The 19011-nt window shown below is 35.3% G+C and overlaps 1 protein-coding gene across 1 annotated transcript in view; it reads right to left on the bottom strand.

The window, feature by feature from the left end:
- Window positions 1–19011, bottom strand: part of LOC126886691 (muscle M-line assembly protein unc-89) — a 554873-nt gene that overhangs the window by 143871 nt on the left and 391991 nt on the right. Inside the window, exon 4 of the mRNA XM_050653685.1 lies at window positions 7714–7896. Coding sequence (XP_050509642.1) covers window positions 7714–7896 — 183 coding nt within the window. The remainder of the gene's footprint in view (window positions 1–7713; window positions 7897–19011) is intronic.

Raw genomic sequence — 19011 nt, 5'->3', positions numbered from 1 at the left:
AAAAACACTGTGTTTAACTAATGGTACCGCAGTAATATTTTAATTTTAACGTACACAAACATTTGGGGGGTTTTAAAGAACAAAACCCCCATAAAATGTTTATGTTAACATATTGAAAAATAAGCCTCAACTCGATAAAAACTGACTTATCGAAAAAATACTAAGAGGCAAAAAAGTTTTAATAATATTGAATTTAACTAATGGTACCACAATAATAATTTAATTGAGACGTACACAAAAGTTTGGGGTGGTTTAAGGGACCAAAATCCCCATAAAATTTTTATGGGGTGCACAAATTTCATTATAATTTTTCTTTAAGATGTTCCTGCCATAAGAATGCCAAATGTCCATTTTAAATAAAAAATCTCCAATAGTTTTCGATATATTCGAAAAAATCGATTTTTATTTTGTAACTTCAAAGGGCTGTAACATATTTGTACTAAGGTAAGTTAGGTTCATTCGAACTATTTTTGGTCCCAGAATGTGATTTAATTTATGACCTGTATTTTTGTTACACCCTGTATATTGTCCATGTTATTATACGGAGTAGAGTCTTGGACTCTAACGGAAGTAATAACGAAGAGACTGGAAGCGTTAGAAATGTGGACATATAGAAGGATTCTTAAGTTATCATGGATGGACAAAATATCAAATGCCAAAATACTCCAAACACTTAACAAAGAGAAGGAAATAATGTGTACGGTGAAAAGAAGAAAATTAGAATATTTCGGCCACATCATCAGAAATGAAACAAAATATAACCTGTTAAAATGCATTTTGCAGGAAAAGGTAAATGGTAAAAGAGGCGTCGGAAGAAGAAGAATATCTTGACCCAGGAACTTGAGGACCTGGTTTGCGACATCCACTGCAGGGCTTTTCAAAGCAGCAGCCAATAAGATTATCATCGCCAGAATGATTGCCAACATTCGTAACGGATAGACACCAGAAGAAGAAGATATTAATCGTCAATTTAGTTCAAAAAAGTCTTTCTAGAATTGTAGAATTTATTGTGATAATAGCCAGATATGTAATTCTTTCAGTATACCAAGTTATAGCTAAATACGGTAAACACCAATAATGATAATAAAGTTTAGTCTTCTTCAGGTGTTAAATTAAGTTGTTTTAGAGGCATTGGTTAAATAAAACGTGGCAATTATGATGGTACAACCAGAGAAAAATGCAAATCTCTTCTCCATTAAGAAAGGAGTTCGACAAGGCGACATAATGCCGCCAAAGCTATTCATCTAGTCCTATAAAGACGTCTTATTAGTGAACATATCGAGGTTATGGCATCGACGCTAATGGCAACAAGTTAAATCACCTCAGCTTACCTCACCTCAACTTAAAGTACATTCAAGGAACTACAAACTGTGGAGAAGCAACTTACAAACGGCTACAAATACGTTGGCCAAAAAATGAATATGACAAAAACAAAAATAACGACAAACACAGATTGACTCTAGACGTATATAGACTCCATACTTCACAAGGAGAACCAAAGTGCGGAAATCATTAGAAGATCAAGACTAGCATGGGCAGGATTTGGAAAACTCAGTTTGATACTTAACAACCGAGAACACAGAGCAAAGTGTTCAACCAGTGCTTTCTTTCTATCACGACATTTGGGTGTGAATCCTCGACCTTTACTAAGACAAATATGAACAAACTAGTCACAACAGAAAGAGCACTGGAAAGGGATATGCTAGGTATACGACTATCAGATAAGAAGTGGAACGACTGGATGAGGTCAAACACAAAAGTCCAGGACATCGTAACTCAAATGTAGCTTCGCAGGCCACACTGCTAGACAAAAGAACCAACGTTGGAACTCCATAATACAACAATAAAAATCCTACAAAGGAAGATGATCAAAACGAAGACCACAGATGAGATGAGTAGATAATGAGAATTTTTACTGCAAAAAATAAAAAAAGAGTGTTAGTGACAGAAAACAGTACAGATGGATGAACAGTTAAATGATATTTTCTTTTCCTATTCATCGTATCAACAAAACTAGTAAGACAATTATTTGTTACAAATTTAACCTCATATAGTTAATTGATAATCCTAAAGTACTTGCAATAATAATACGAACGAATAAAGTTCGAAACAATTTTGCTTCAGCTAAGTAATAGACGTAATGCGGAAAAGACCCAAACAAACAAAAAAGCAGTGCAAAAATCACGACAATTTCTGGCGGAAGCTTCGACCGACCGTCACTAATAAGTTAGCCAATCGAAAGGTAAATAGGCCAGGAATGAATGTAGCATCTGCTGGTATTTTAAATGTTGGAACATTGGAATAATACTAATAATAATTAGGATTTGAGTATATGTACAAGAATTCTTCATCCTGTGTCCAGTTTCTCAAACTGTATGTTGATGATGTAGTGTTATTAGGAAATAGTAAAAGAGACTTAGAACAACAACTGGAACAGTGGAGACAAGCTCTGGAGGAAAAAGGTTTATAACTTAGTAGGACAAAAACAGTGTATTTGGAATGCTCGTTTAAAGATCGAGTTACTACAAATAAAATGGTATCTTTGGATGGTGAAATGATTGTGAAAAGCAATAGTTTTAAGTACCTAGGATCGGTATTACAGAGTAATGGAGAAATAGATGGAGAAGCATTCAGTAGAATTAGGGATGGAAGGATGAAGTGGAAGGAAGCGAGTGGTGTGTTGTGTGACAGAAAAATTCCAATGAAGCTGAAGGGAAAATTCTATAAAACAGCCATAAGACCGGCTATGATGTACGGAACTGAATGTTGGGCAGTGAAAACTCCCTGCTCAAATTTCGGCAATGTAGTCGTCACACATTCCAAAAATAAACTTCGTCACCTCTATATCAAATTGTAGACCTTGGTCAGGAATGAATTCAACGGAAAGAAACTCCAATTTTTTACCTTTATTCGTTCAACTGCTCACTTCAAACTTTGCTCACTAACAGGGAGCAATTGGTTTTCTGTAGTTTCATAATAATTACATAATAATTATACTTGTTTACAGGAATGTAAGAGCCTCAGCTGCCCTCGACCAGAATTATTAAATAATTAATAAAATCTAAAAATAACCGTTTTACCAACAACATGTCCACTCTCCTCTGACCCTCTTACCAGCCAACAACAGTAGAAATTGAATGTGAATATGAGCGAGGCAGAATGTGTTTAAATAGAACAATGTAGCAAGAAGGAAAGAATATACAACAAAGAAATATTTACCAGTGACAGGAGACAAAAAGCAGAAATATCCACAGCTGTATGTTGAATCTTGTTTTATCCCTTTTTTGCTTCTTTCGTCCCATTCTTTCCGTTCATTCAGTATTGTCATTTCCCAAGTTTTCGTACGTTTGCCTACTTTCTGTCGGTCTTGATAATTCCAATCCAGCGCAGTTCTAGCAATGTCATCTGGTGGTCTAGGGAGTGTGTAGCCTAACCATCTCCATTTTCTTCCCTTTATTTACTTTATGGCATTTTCTTGGTTGGTTTGGTTCCATAAATTTTCATTCAAGATTAAATTAGGCCAAAATATATGAAGGATTTTTCTTAAAGTTGTATTCGTGTACACAGTGCAATTCTGGTATAGCTTGTAGTTAACATTCTCAAGCAAACTGTCAGGGACTCATTGATAATAAGGGAGATGGTTCGTTTGAAGAAGTACCCGTTTACAAACTATCTCTTGATGAAGAATCTTTCGTACTAAATCATGCCGTTCCTTATATCCTGTTGCAACAAATGCTTGACAGTATGGTTTCTTGAGTTTGACTTCCATAATATCATTTGTCGTCTTGGACCTGATGGATCTTTATCTTATCTGCAGCAGAGCGGAAAAGCTACACAGATGTGTTGTTGAACCAGGTTCTGAAGTTCTTTAACCAGGACATTCTTCTCCCTCCTGGAACACGCTTTCCAAATATTTTTTTATTGCAGAATGGCTTGATCTTGAATAGCGAGTAGGTAACCTTCTGTTTAACCTTCTGTTCAATCTTATGTTATAACCCAGTGATTCTTAACCGGTGTTCCGCGGACATTGCTAAAATTCGCAAAAGTCATCAGGCTCAAGTGTCGCACTAAATTTGTGTAATTTTTATGGTATTATGTTAGTTATACCCATACATCTAATTGTAAAATAGATGTAATAAAATGTATTTACTAATCTACATATTTTTTGGTAATTTCTATTTTTAGAATATGTTTTTATTCTTATATTTTGTTTTTGGATGTATTTGCAGTTAAAGAACGTGTTTTATTTACATTTGTATTTACATTTGCACCCCTTATTTAGTATTTCCTATAAAATAACACAATGGTGTTCCGCGACTTTTTCAAAATTTGTCAAGTGTTCCCCAGCTTTGAAAAAGTTAAGAACCACTGTTATAACCAATAGTTCGATGTTATATTATTATCTACATCGTATTTCGCCCATGCAGTGGTGTACTCATCCAGGTGCGCATTTTTTCGTCCTTAGAAAGGTGATCTATGCGCATTTCTGGTTTCTTCAGTTTAAGCGATGTTGTGTGATCTACTGCGCAAATCGAGCGATGTAATTGCTAAAATTATTATTATTAAATTGAACAAGAATCATTTTCTGGACTACCAAATGTCAAGTAGAAGAAGCCAATATTGTCAGAAGCAACTAGTTTATATAAGGTGCCAAAGGGTACCCCCCGTTAAGATAGGCAAAATGCCCTCACTCTCAGAATTCAATTTTTTAAATTTTTTCACGTTCTGTGCAATTAAAAAATGAGATAACGCGGATTTTTAGCTCGCCACCCCCCTGACCCCTCCCCCCACAGCCAAAAACGTAGATTTTTAGATTTAATTTTTTTTAGTTGGGTTGTAATTGATTTAAAAATTTCAAAAAATTCACACGTGTAGCTTAGGCTTTTACAAAACATGTCTATTTTTTATGGACCCTTAGGTCGTGTGTACATAACCTCAAATTTTTTTTTAACTTTTTTAAAACCTATAACTTTTTTTTGGAGGGGGCTGCAGGTCCAATTTTTTTTGCATTTTGTGTATTTTATCAAAAGCTATCTCTCTGATTTTTTTCAGATTTTTCAGTCAGGTGCGCCATCTTGAAAAATCCGGAAAACTGTTTTTTTAGGGGGTTTTTGGGGATTTTCTCCATTTTATAGACTGCAACATAGATCAACTCAAGGTTTTGTTAATATATTATGTATAATTTGAAATAACTGAGTATATTATGATATTCAAAAATTGGGCGAAACACTTTTAAACCCCCCAAAAACCATGTTTGTTTAAAGTTTGGTAAGGATTTTTGCGGATCTAATTATATTTTTTGAGGTCGATACAGCCTGAATATTTTTTTTATTTTTTTACGTTCTATATGATTTTAAAAATTGGGACTCACCGCAATTTTAGCCCACTTCCCCTATTCCCCCTCCCCCACAGCCAAAAATGTCAATTTTTCGATTTTATTTTTTTTTTAAGTTGGTTTGCAATTAAATTATAATTGTTGTTCTGAAGCTATTTCTTTGTGGCATTTTTGTAATTAACTATTCTAAATGGGAAATAAGCCACAATTTAACTAAAAAATGATTTTATTTTCCATCTGTAATGCGATAGAGAGAATTCGATAATCTGTGACGCACTGAAAAAATGGTTTGGGACGATCTATATAAATAAGTCAGATTAAATTAAATTATTAGAAGATTTTTTTACCAAGCAACATTTTTGTTTTATTAATATTTTGTATTTTGACAACGACGTCCGTAGTGGACGTCGAAACGTTAATAAAATCATTTTTTAGTTAAATTGTGGCTTATTTCGCATTAAAATAGTAATTATTAAATTATAAATTACAAAAAATTCACACGCACAGCTGAGGCTTTTACAGAACATCTATTTTTATGGACCCGAAGGTCGAGTGTACATATTATAACCTCATTTTTTTTGTTTTTTAATAGGTACGTATAACTTTTTTTGGCGATGGCTGCTAATTTTTTTGTGTTTTGTGTATTTTACAAACCATCTACGTTTGTTAGGCAAACTTACTCAAAAACAGGTCCTTATAACAAATCCACAAGGTGCCAGGCAGTACCGCGGTCGGAAAATTGTTTAAACATTTTTTTAAACGAATTCAAAAAATCAATTTTTTCACTTCGGACAAATTTGTTTTAGATTCTCTGGACCAAGCTGAGCAAAAAAGGTATCTTGTGATTTTTCTATAAAATTGACAGTTGTCGAGTTACATGCAATTTCAAATTTGAAAAACGCGAAAATGGCCATTTTCAAGGCTTAATAACTCGATTAAAAATTATTATTATGAAAGTCATAAAGTGACCAACTCAAAGTTTGAAGCCCCCCTGCAATAGCCTAAAGAAATTTTTGTCATTAGTTTAGTACTAACTATTATTTTTAATAATTAAAAATGAGCGCTAAGCATGTATTGAAGCGGCCGTCCGCGAGAGAGAGAGATGTACATGTACAATATTCATTGGACGTTTTAAAAAAATAGCAATTGGAAGTCAAAAATACGTTTTAAAAAAATAAAAAAGGAATTTTGAGGTTATATGTATTGTACACTCAACCTACACGGGTCTATAAAAAATAGATATGTTTTGTAGAAGCCTCATAAAAATTTTAAATTAATTGCAACTTTAAACAAAAAAAAATAGAAAAATTGACGTTTTTGTGGGGGCAGGGGGAGGGGGTGGTGGGCTAAAAATGCGATTAGTCTTATTTTTTAATCACATATAACGTAAAAAAATGAAAAAAAAATATTCAGGCTGTATCGATCTCAAAAAAATCATTAAGCCCGCAAAAACCCTTACATAACTTTAAAAAAATATGGTTTTTGGGGGGTTTAAAGGTGTTTTGCCCAATTTTTCATAATCCTAAAATACTCATTTATTTCAAGTTATACATAATCTATTAACAAAACCTTGAGTTAATCTATGTTGCAGTCTATAAAATGGAGAAAATCTCTAAAAACCCCCTAAAAAAACAGTTTTCCGGATTTTTCAAGATGGCGCACCTGACTGAAAAATCTGAAAAAAATCAGAGAGATAGCTTTTGATAAAATACACAAAATGCAAAAAAAAATTGGACCTGCAGCCCCCTCCAAAAAAAAGTTATAGGTTTTAAAAAGTTAAAAAAAAATTTGAGGTTATGTACACTCGACCTAAGGATCCAGAAAAAATAGACGTGTTTTGTAAAAGCCTCAACTATACGTGTGAATTTTTTGAAATTTTTAGATCAATTGCAACCCAACTAAAAAAAATTAAATCTAAAAATCTACGTTTTTGGCTGTGGGGGGAGGGGTAAGGGGGGTGGCGAGCTAAAAATCCGCGTTATCTTATTTTTTAATTACAGAGAACGTAAAAAAATTAAAAAAATTGAATTCTGAGAGTGAGGGCATTTTGCCTATCTTAACGGGGGGTACCCTTTTAGTCTGATGTTAACCAAGAAATGAACCGAAAATATATTCCCATAAAAATAAAATTTACTTCTATAGTCGATTGTATTACTACATTTAATTCTCTAAATTTCTTCATATACTTTTTGCGTGTGTATACTGTAAACTGTATATTGTATATTGCATGTTTATGTAATACATATTTGCAATAATTTTGTATAAAATACAAAATTTTCCCAACCCACTTCTCTCATAAAAGTAGGAATGTAAGACGAACTTACACCCATCATTGTTACTACAGACTGGACTAAAAATTGACATTAAAAAAAACTTACAGTTAACACTTAGGGTCATCGTCGAAATTAATTTCTTGTCATCAAGGAGGGCTCGGTTCCAAACTTCGCATCGAAAAACTGCCTCATCGTCTTCTTTTGTGGGGTTGATAACGAGCGTGGCCGTCGTGGGTTGGTCCCTCGATCCGCCGTTCCTCAATGCCGTTTCCAGAGGATATTGGGAACCTGGAATAAAAACGTCAAGAGTGAGTTTCACTTAAATTAATGTGGGGAATTATTAAAATTTATATTTAGTATACGGATGTAGCCGCTTTTATTGCCGATGTTTGAAATACCCACAATTTCATTTATTTGAATTATTAATTATTGTGTAATTTATTGAAACATCCTTTATAAAAAGGGATACAGTGATGAGCGCGCTAATAACCGGAAAAATAACGCAAAAGATGGAAAACGATTGTGAAGTAAAAAGAGATGAATCTAGTAGAGGTGGAAATTATCGATATAAACGTATAAATTAACATTACATTACATAGTTTTCCACCTTTAGACGTATCGGAGGAGTATGACAACTGTCACTGTGACAGTAGAATTTTATAAAATACTCGTGTCACAGACGATACGTCTAAAGGTGGGAAAGTGTAATGTTATGTTAATTTAAACGTTTTTATCGATAATTTCTACCTCTACTAGTTCCAGCCGGTTATTAGCGCGCTCATCACTGTATATTTATTAAAAAATCCTCAAAGGGCCTCATCTAAATCACAAACGTTTTCGATCTACATAGAATATATGGGTAAAAACCCTTCAACAAGTTGAATGCTGATGACGCCTAAATACGTCATATCGTTACTATACTGTCAGGTGCTCATGACGGCTTCAGACGTCATGTGCAGATATGCACATGACAAATCATATATTTCTTACCTTTCTGAAGACAATGGTACCTGTTTCAATCTTTCTGTCTTATTGTAATAAAAGTTATGAATTGTTTAAAATAAAAGGTGCAGATTCCTGAATTGCAAAGTTTAATCACAAAAGTTAAGTGACAAAATTTGAAATTTAGCTTTTTAATCAAATTTATGTTAAAATATTGGGTACAGAGGATAAAATGATTTTTTTTAGAAAAAAATGGCTTATAATTTTAATTTTAAGAAAAGCGTAATTTCATTTTTTTTTATTTTTAAGGTAAAATTGCGATTTTGACAATGGTCCCCCATCTAAAATTCAAAATAAACCACATTTTCGTTTTCAGCACCATCAAAAACATAAAGTGTGACCAAAATTTGCCATTCACCACACCGTGGTCATCACACCACACAGTATCTCGAGAAATAAGCGTTTTTTGTGGTGTGCCGCTCGTCTATAAAGTCACACAACTTTTTTCCTGTTGCATATTTTGACGCGAAATTTGCCAGAAAACTTCTTCATGAATCATAATAAATATGTAGTGCTGTGTTGATAAAAATTATAAACTAAAAAGTTTGTCACTCAACTTTTTTAAGTAAACATGAAACTAACGAAATCTGACGACAAAATGTTTAAAACTTAATAATTTCTCTTTTAATTTGTTTTCAACATTTTGGACAAAGCTCGTTGTTATCTAAATACTTAAAATATGACACAGTAAAATCTTCAAAAGGAAATGTTTACCCCGACCATGTATGAAAAATCATCAAAATTGATTTTTCGCATTTTTGCATAAAATTTGATTTTTGAACATGTTCCACTCATTCTTCTTCTTCTTAAGGTGCCGAGACCGTTTGTCGATCGTTGGCTCTCATGTTGCCCAGCATATTAACAATCATTGTCTTATTTACAGCCGCACGAAATAGTTCATTGGCGTAGGTTTTTAAGCCAAGAAGTTTTACGGCGGTCCACACTTCTTTTTCCCATTATTTTACCTTGCATGACAAGGTGAAGTATGTCATATTTTTCTGGGTGACGCATTACATGACCAAAGTATTCCTATTTGCGCCTTTTAACCGTGTTCACTACTTCGCAACTTTTATTCAAACGTTGCAAAATCCTTTCGTTTGTGACTCTTTCTACCCAACTGATCTTCAGAATACGGCGGTAGACCCACATCTCAAATGCTTCTAGGTTTTTTTAAAAGCGATTCTGTCAGGGTCCATGCTTCAACGCCGTAAAGTAGTACTGGGAATATATAACATTGAACCATTCTTATGCGAAGTTCCAAATTTAGATCATGACTGCACAGGATTTTCTTAAATTTCATAAACCTTGTTCTTGCTTTGGCAATTCTACTTTTTATTTCTGTACTAGGGTTCCAGCTTTCATTAATATGAGTACCCAGAAGTACCCAGATTCCAGATATACAATATTACTTACTCGTTCAATTGAGTCATTACCGATTGCTATGTTATATTTATTATTATTTACGGCTGCCTGTTTACTAATAACCATAAACTTTGTTTTCCTTGCGTTGAGTTTGAGTCCATATATCGCGCAGAATGCCACCATTCCGTTCAATAACGCTTGAAGATGTTCTACTAATTCTACATAAAAATAAACTTCATATTCGGATTCAGTGACCTCGAAAATATAAAGACTGTCAAAAATTTGCCATTCACCTAGAATGGTCGCCTTTTCGATTTTTAAGCCTCAAATTAGGGGTGTCCCGCTCGCCTACTGTATTTGGATTACATATCGCTGTTACCAGTTATTTACTAGTTCATTTCATGCGTTTCTGCAGCGAAAACCGAATTGGAAGTGGTTTTAAATAAAACGATTACATGAACAAACAGGGAGAATGCTTTAAAATTGCCAATGTCAAGCTCCAACGCAGCGCTTTTTTAACGTCACTACGAACGAGGCCTAAGTGTTGTTTATAATTACTCACATTTAGTTAAACACGTTTTACAAAGCGCGCAATTAGAACAACATTAGAACTTTATTTTTTATCTTGCTCCAAATTAATATAAATTTCATTAGCTCGAAGCCTGTTTGTGAATTTTCTCTTAAGATTTAATAAATCTCTGCGTACATCAGCGTGAATTTTCCCTAAATTTGAATTTGTTTATACCGGAAAATTAAATTAACGCCTCTCCCCTTTGTGACGCTAATGAGGTTCGAAGAACAAGAAAAGAATATTCCAAATGAGCTGTTTCCCGTCATTCATAGTCATTCTTCTTTCTTCTTTGTATTGTTGAGATTTGTGTGAGAATCTAGCTACTGTTGTAACGCGATGAAGAAATTATTCTTGCAAATCCGAATAATCCGTGGAATATAACATTATACCGAGCAGGATGGATATTGTTTTGTTTGCTTAACAAATTATAGAGAACAGATCCGGTTCGGCTTTCAGTTTTATATGTAATTATAATGATAAACAGACGAGCTTTAGAGAAGGTCTTAGAACACGGGCGGCAGTGTTCTTTAACAACGATGTTTGAAGATAAAGACATGCTTACTGTTTATACTTTGCTGTTCAATAAATTTTTACGGTTCGTTAAGAAAAACACAATTTTATGGTCTGACATACACTTTATTATTCAACAATAAAACAGTTAAAACGTTTGTTTTCTATACTTCCACCAAATTTATTATAACTATGTGACTACAGCTGTTTCGGCAGTGTGCCTTTCTCAAGTGATTTAGTTTACTATGTGTTTGCCTTTTTAAAGTCTTTAACTGAAGAGGTTGAGGAGTGGGGAGCTGTTTGTCTCGAGTTGGTCATTCAGAATTAAATCTTTATTTTTTAATTTATTTATTTCCATAGATTCTAATAAAGATAGCTTAAGGCCTTTACTTTGAATATGCAGAATTTGAAACTCTTCATTAAAAGAATGATTATGATCTAGAAGGTGAAGTGCGTATGTAGAAGTGTCTGTTTTTCTATTGTTGAAAGCCCTTTTGTGTTCTGCTATCCGTTTGTCAAAAGTTCTGCCAGTTTCACAGATGTAAGTTTTCGGACAGTCGCCGCAAGTTAGTTTGTAGACACCACTCTGTAGTTGTTTTCTCTTTCGGCTCTTATTGTTATTAATATATTTGCTTAAGTTGTTGTTAGTTCTGAAAGATGGTGTTATTCCTTTCTTTTTGAAGTTATACTTCTTTACGCGCGATATGAGGGTGAATTTTTATATGTTAAAACCTACGATCCCGGCGCATGCGCATTATAACTTTGTTCTGATTGGATGTTCAAATGACATGTCAAAAATTATCCAATATGGCAGCTGCAGCGCAGTTGTGGTTTGGACGGTTGACGGTTTGGTTATGTATGGTTGTTGCGTTTTAAAATTTTTGGGAAGAGAAACAACAAAGGTTAGTTAATAGTTATACTGCCTTTTTAAATAGTTTTCATATTATATTTTTGAAGTTATTCTTCAAAATGTTTTAATTTATGTATGTATCAGTTTAGAAAAGGTGTGGAAAGAATATATTAGTGTTTTTAAATATATTTTTCTACAAACGTGTTAAAAATGCAATTTTTAGGACTCCATAGGAGCGTTAAAAATGCTACTTTAAGGCACTAGTGCTTTAAAATTTTTAAGGCACTGCAGTTAAAGTGAATTGTCAAATTGTGAAACGTCAAAATATTTATATTTCATTTATTAACATTAATATTAATAATACAACTTGCGCAATTTGAAAAAGGTGGTTTAAAAGGTTTTTTATTATAATTTTGTGTCTTTGGATTTGTCTTCCTTGGGCGTAAAATAATAAAACATCTATTTTTATATTTCACTTGTCACAGTGATGTATAATTATGTATATCTGAAAGGTAAGTAGTATGCGGCTTGATGGCCTTGTTGGTAGAGCATTGGACCAGAGATCAAAAAATTGCGAGATTGCGGGTTCAAATCCCGGATGATTCATATTTTTTTCTTTTTTTTTTTAATATTTGGCATTGTTAAGTTTTGGTTCATTTTTGGTAATTATTGTTAATTTTTTGTATTGTAACTGTTAAGTAGGTATATTTATTTCGTTGAAATTATATTATAATAGAAGTATAACTTCTTACGTGCGTACAAAGTACACACACATTATTTTTTTGTGTATCTGGCTATTTTTGTTGTTATATTGCCAGTATATGTGATAGAGCAGAAGGTACTGGGTTCTTTCTGTGGTGGTGGATACACTAATTTCAGGGATTTCTTATGGAGTTTTTGGTTTAAAATTTTATTAACCTGTAAAACACAGGTTAAAAATAAAGTAAATATATTTAAGATAATTATATACAGTTTAAAACAAATAAAATAAAATATAATTCCATCTTCTGCAAAGGAAAAACAATATTAAACTTACAGTCATCCGATCATAATAGCAACATTCAAATGATACGATAAACAGCACAATATATACAATAACAATCTCGCTACGTTAAATCAACATAGCCATATACGGAGACACCGCATTTCACTTCAATGCGGCACGGCTGAACAGCGACACGCAGTCACTCGTCCTCGCTACTATGGTGGACGCCACTTCATCACGGTGGCATCCGCCTAGGCACAGGTCCACCTCAAGATACGGTGCATCTCTGCCAATCGAGCCATTGCTAGTTCAACACGCTAGCAACGACTAATTTTCTCATTCTCCTGGCTCGTCTTAAATATGCTCTCGATGCCCTCTCCTTCGGTTCTCCCCAGCGGTGCTATGAAGAAGGAATGCGTCAACACGGACACTCCTCCGGTCGTCTCTGGTAGATCAGATCATTGCTTGCCGAGGCATCATATCGTTGCACAATAGCGGGGAAGACAAGAAGAGATAGAATACGAAACATCATCAGGGAACAATGTGGCGTGTAAGATGTAGTAAGATGGGGCATGGAGCAGGCAAAGACGAAGAGAATGGTTCATGTAAAAATAATGGAGGAGCACAGACTAACAAGAATTGCGCTAGAAGAAAAACCAGCTGGCAAGCGTCCATCGGAGAGACCACCAAAAATATGGGATTGCGGATTGATAGGTTGAAGAAATACTCCAACGTCGAAGTTAATAGATCGACAGATCTACAACAAGTATAAGAAAAAGATTAATTTAATTATTTTTAAACCGCTTTTTAAGCTGCCATTTCCACCAAAACTAATATTTTATCTTCTTCATCTTTATTTTACCATTAACTATGCATGTTTAACCCGCCTACTACACACTCAAACATTTCCAATTACAACTACAGATTCCATGAATTTTTCAAATTATTTATACATTTTTCGGTATTTATCGTTGTATGAACATGCGGCATTCCCAAAGGATCATCAGCCGATTCTGGAATCTAAACCGCGAACAAGAATATTTGTGTAAATATACGGGTGCCGTTTTGGACGTAAATATTGAATCGCCATTTGCATATAGATTGAGATTTTTGCATTTATATTTAGCTAATGACCAAGTTCCAGCAATTAAAATCATTTTTTAACATCTGCACCTATAATTTGGCTCTATATAAATTAAATGGCCGTGAATTATCCGTTTATTTTTTGGAATATTTTTGCGTAAAATGCAGCAATAAATGGTATTCTCATACGCTAAATGGGACATTTGTCATTTATAGTTTGATGTTTAATTTTTTAATGGATTTTTTTTATATTATTGTTATTCTTATACAGTGTGGGCCAAAGAAAACAGTCTACTTCGATATTTGGCAGAATTTATTAGATTCTAATGAAATGAAGAAACAGATCGATTTTTGATCTAAGGAGGACATATTTTTACGGTACATACATCTGTCATTTGTCCACTTCCACTTCTACCACCACTTTTTTTAATAGGGAATAGGGGTCGTGTGCTAGCTCATTTGAAAGGTTATTCGATTCTGTATTTAGCAATATTAACATTGACATAATTGTTTACACAAGGTGTCAAAAAAAATTATTTTAAATTAAATTAATTGACAAAACAAGAAGAATGTATGTAATTTATTTAACTCAAAATACATTCTGCTGCTGACAGAAAATAGAAAAAAATGTTTATTTGACAAATAAACATTGTTTATTGCTTAAATTCAATATTCAACCTACCAAGAGGCAGATGGGTGGCAGCTTGAACATTGAAATCAAGCGAAAAGCAATGTTTATTTATCAAGAATTAAATAAATTACATACATTCTTCTTTTTGTGTCAATTAATTTAATTAAAATATTGTTTTCTAGGATATCCTATATAAATAATTATGTTAATGTTTATATTACTGGACAGAGAATTGAATAACCTTTCAAATGAGCTAGCACACGACCCCTATTCCCTATTTAAAAATAAGGGGTGGGGAAGTGGAAGGGAGGTCATGTATATACCGTAAAAATGTGTCCCCCGTAGATTAAAAATTGACCTGTTTCGTCATTTCCTTAAAATCTAATAAATACTGCCAAATATCGAGGTGGACTGTTTTCTTTGACTCACTCTATTTAGTCTCCGACTCGATACAAAACAATATCAATCTTTATAATTCCAAGATTTTTTCTCTCAGCTCGATATCTTGTGCAAATTGATACAAACCGGCTACTCGTTCCAGACAGAAACTGGAATCTATTTGGACACGAGGATATTGTACTTCTCGACTCGATCACGATTTCGTTTCAACAGGAATCTGCTTACACGGCCACCAAATTCACCACTTTACACAAAATTACTATTTTTCAAACTGGACTGCTCCTTTCTGATCTTAATTACACAGTAAATCTTTTTCCTTCATCAATCTGAGGATCTGAGACTCAACCACTCTGTACTCCCTCCATCCATCTCTTCGCCAATCACAAGCATTCTCTCTACACATTACATCCCTACTTTCATTTCCTAAGAACACATAGTGTTGTATACAAATTTTCTGTCTTGTCAAATTTCCAGGAGATATTAAAATTAAATGTTTTCTTACATCCTAGAAAAACCCTATATTCTAAAACTAAACAAATTGTTTATCGTCGTTTTCTATCTAGGAAACCATTTAGAAACATTTTATTGTCTATTCCAAAGCGGTACATTAACTTTCTAAAACCGACCGTAATTCAGTTCATTGTTTGAATTGCATAAATCCGTACGTATAATCTTTATCACTAACGTTTTTCTCTTTCCACGAAACACTGCTTACGGCTAAATCATATTATTTACAAATTTTGGCTATATACAGGGCGATGAAAATTTACGATCTCGTCAGGCCCGGACTGGGCACCGGCCGGCGGGCCGGTGCGCCTTTTTCCTTGGTTAGTATATATCCATTAAAAAAATTAAACGCTGAAAAAATTTTTTTTGAACCTTTACACAAAAATGATGCAGCTTTCATTCCACTAAAAAATGTTTTTACTTGCTTCTGATTTCGCCGTTTGGCACCGAAGGCGCACCATAAACCTACATAATAAAGCCAGTGGGTACAACAAAATACCAGATATCAGATAATCAAATAGCTTAGATACGATACGCGGCGCCCTCGAAGACCATTTTTACTATTCGGGTGCCTTTCGTAGGTTCAATATCCGCTGTTTCTGTTGTAATAAATAGTTTAGATGCGACGCGCGGCGCCCTCGAAGACTATGTTTGTGATTCGGGCGCCTTTCGTGGGTATCAATTTCCGCTGTTTCTATTGTAAAAATAGCTTAGATGCAACGAGCGGAGCCCCCGAAAACCATTTTTACGATTGGTGCACCTTTCGTGGGTATCAATTTCCATTGTTTATCAAATAACGGATATTTATACCTATGAAAGGCGCCCAAATCGAAAAATGATCTTCGAGGGCGCTGCGCGTCGCATCTAAGCTATTTGATTATCTGATACCTGATACAAAGAGTGTTGCATCCCACAATTGGACTATAATATACAGGTGTGGTTTTCAGTGCCCCAAAACTACATTATACATGCAGAATTGTTGTGTCCCAAACTCCTAAATAATGAAGCCAGTGGGTACAATAAAATACAACTTGTATCAGGTATCAGATAATCAAATAGCTTAGATGCGACGCGCAGCGCCCTCAAAGATCATTTTACGATTCAGGCGTCTTTCGTAGGGTCAATATCCGCTGTTTCTAAATATTATAATAAGTAGCTTAGATGCGACTCGCGACGTCCTCATAGACTATTTTTATGATCTGGCGCCTTTCGTGGGTAGCAATTTCCGCTGTTTCTATTATAAAAAATAGCTTAGATGCAACGAGCGGCGCCCTCGAAGACCATTTTTACGATTGGGGCACCTTTCGTGGGTATCAATTTCCGCTGTTGTATCAAATAACGGATATTTATAAGCGAAAGCACTAGGTACGCGTCGCATCTAAGCTATTTGGTTATCTGATACCTGATCTCTCGATCAACTCCTTCACATCCTCGCATATCGGACCAATCAAGCCAAGAGCATCCACAAAAGCTTCCTGATTTGAAAATCTTTTTAAATCGCTATCTTCATATTTCCGTTTCTTCCTTTTGCTCGTTAGTTCAAAACTCACATACTTATGGAAGCTGAGCGATTGTTCTTCCAAACCAGTCCAGCTTATGACACTGTTTAGAATAAATGTTAAAACCAGCGAGAGGTCCAGAAAGGATTCACTATTACTTCTTACGAACGTAGGTGGCTTACCGTCATAGTGTTCTCTATTACCCTTATACAGACGAGTTTTACGTCGTCAGGCTCCCTGCTGCCGGTATACCTCCGAACTTGTCTCAGGATTTCTACCTTGGGACTCCTACGTCTATATCAAATAGGTACACCTGGACCTGATAGCCCCGGACAACCTCTACTGCGTTTCCCTCCGTGCGGGCCACAATAGTCTTCTTTAGGCGCTCGGTCTGTTCTTTCCCTGCCACTTCGAGGATGAGGTCCCCTCTTATGCCTTCTTTAGTACTTTTAACGCTAATCCCCTTCTTCCTCGTGTCTACGCTACCCTTGATTTGCTTGAGCAAATCGGCGTAGGATTTTCTGCCTCCCTTCACGATCATCTTCTACGCCTCCACTCTCCTTTCCCCGAGTTTATACTCCTCCAGCGCAAGGTGGAGGTCCACACCCATAAAGGTGATTTCTAGGAGCTTCCTGAGGTTATTACCTCTGTAGCCCCCACTACTCTTAGGTATGCCTCTCTGGTCTCCATGTCTTCCCTCAATTTATAAAGAATTGCCAGTAGTCTCTCGTCCCCGTCCATTTCCGTCACCCTTGTCTCTACGGGGGACCATGAAAATAGTCTGACGATTTCCTCGGTTCTCTTTCTTCTGACTCTTACTTGTAATTGTAGCCATAGTATTAAGTTGGAGGTACTTCACCTCTCCTGGTGTGTTTGCACCTCCTGCACATATTCCCAGTTCATGTTTTTCCCTTATCAGTTCGTGAAACCTTTCTTCCTCACCGAAAAGTCCATGTTCCATGACCACTACTAAGTCGCCTGCAAGTTTATTCCCTCTTCCCGGTTTAGCGACCTTATAGTGATCCTCTTCCAATTCGACTTTATAATGTCCTTTATTTTTTCAAAGCCCCTTTCCCACGAGTTCAGAACCGTTGCGATCATTTTTATCTCTCCTTCACTAAGATTTTCGGGGAAGAACTCGTCGAAATCCATCTGTGTGGACACTCGTACAGTCTCCCTAGTCGTTTTTTTCCTCACCGGTTTTCTACACTATTCTATTTCGTTTCTTAATGCTGCAGAGGGCGACTTGTCTGAAAGTACCGAAAAGTCTTAAACAAGTACTTGTCTGAAACCGAAAGGTTTTGTACCTCATTCTTGATCTCGACTTTAATGTTTGTTTGGTCGGACATTAGTTTCACTAAATTATTTGTAACGCTGGTAAGTTTCTCCATTGCTCTTACCATGGCCGTTATGTCCGAGCTCTCCTCCTTCTTTCTAAGTATCTAGGTATTTTCTGCCCAAGTGAGGAGCTCCTTTGCAAGGTTGTCTCCTCTGGAAGATCCATCTTGATCAGGTCGCTACTCCTGACTGGAGATCTTCCAACAGATCTTCTTCCGAAGATCATAGTTTCCTCCTTCCTCTTCGCTGAGTACTTTCCCTTTGTTCCCTTTACTACAATGAGCACCTTATCATCTCATTCATAGCTTGTTCTAGCTGCACCATCACTGGTGACTGGATCCATTATCCCTTCGTTTTGTTGTTTCCCTTTTTCCTGCATGATTAAATACTTATCCATATAGTTCCCACGAGTAGGGGCGAATTATATTGTCTGGCGAGGCAGTGCGCCCTTGCCAACGCTAAGGCTTGAATTACAAAGGAGTTTTACCAGTTCTCCGAGAGCTCCGTTTGCGACCGTCTGACGTTAGGCCATTCAGCACTTAGGCACGGATCGCCTGACACCGTGTGTGGTTGCGGATTTTTTATCGAGGTTTACTCTTATGCTATATGGAATTTAGTAAAAAATTTGAAAAAATTCAAAAGGTGACTTCTATTGAACACAAATCA

This window comes from Diabrotica virgifera, chromosome 6 (assembly GCF_917563875.1).
Source record: "Diabrotica virgifera virgifera chromosome 6, PGI_DIABVI_V3a".
Lineage (NCBI taxonomy): Eukaryota > Metazoa > Arthropoda > Insecta > Coleoptera > Chrysomelidae > Diabrotica > Diabrotica virgifera.
The sequence above is the reverse complement of the archived record's forward strand: the minus strand, read 5'-3'. Positions and strand labels throughout refer to the sequence as shown.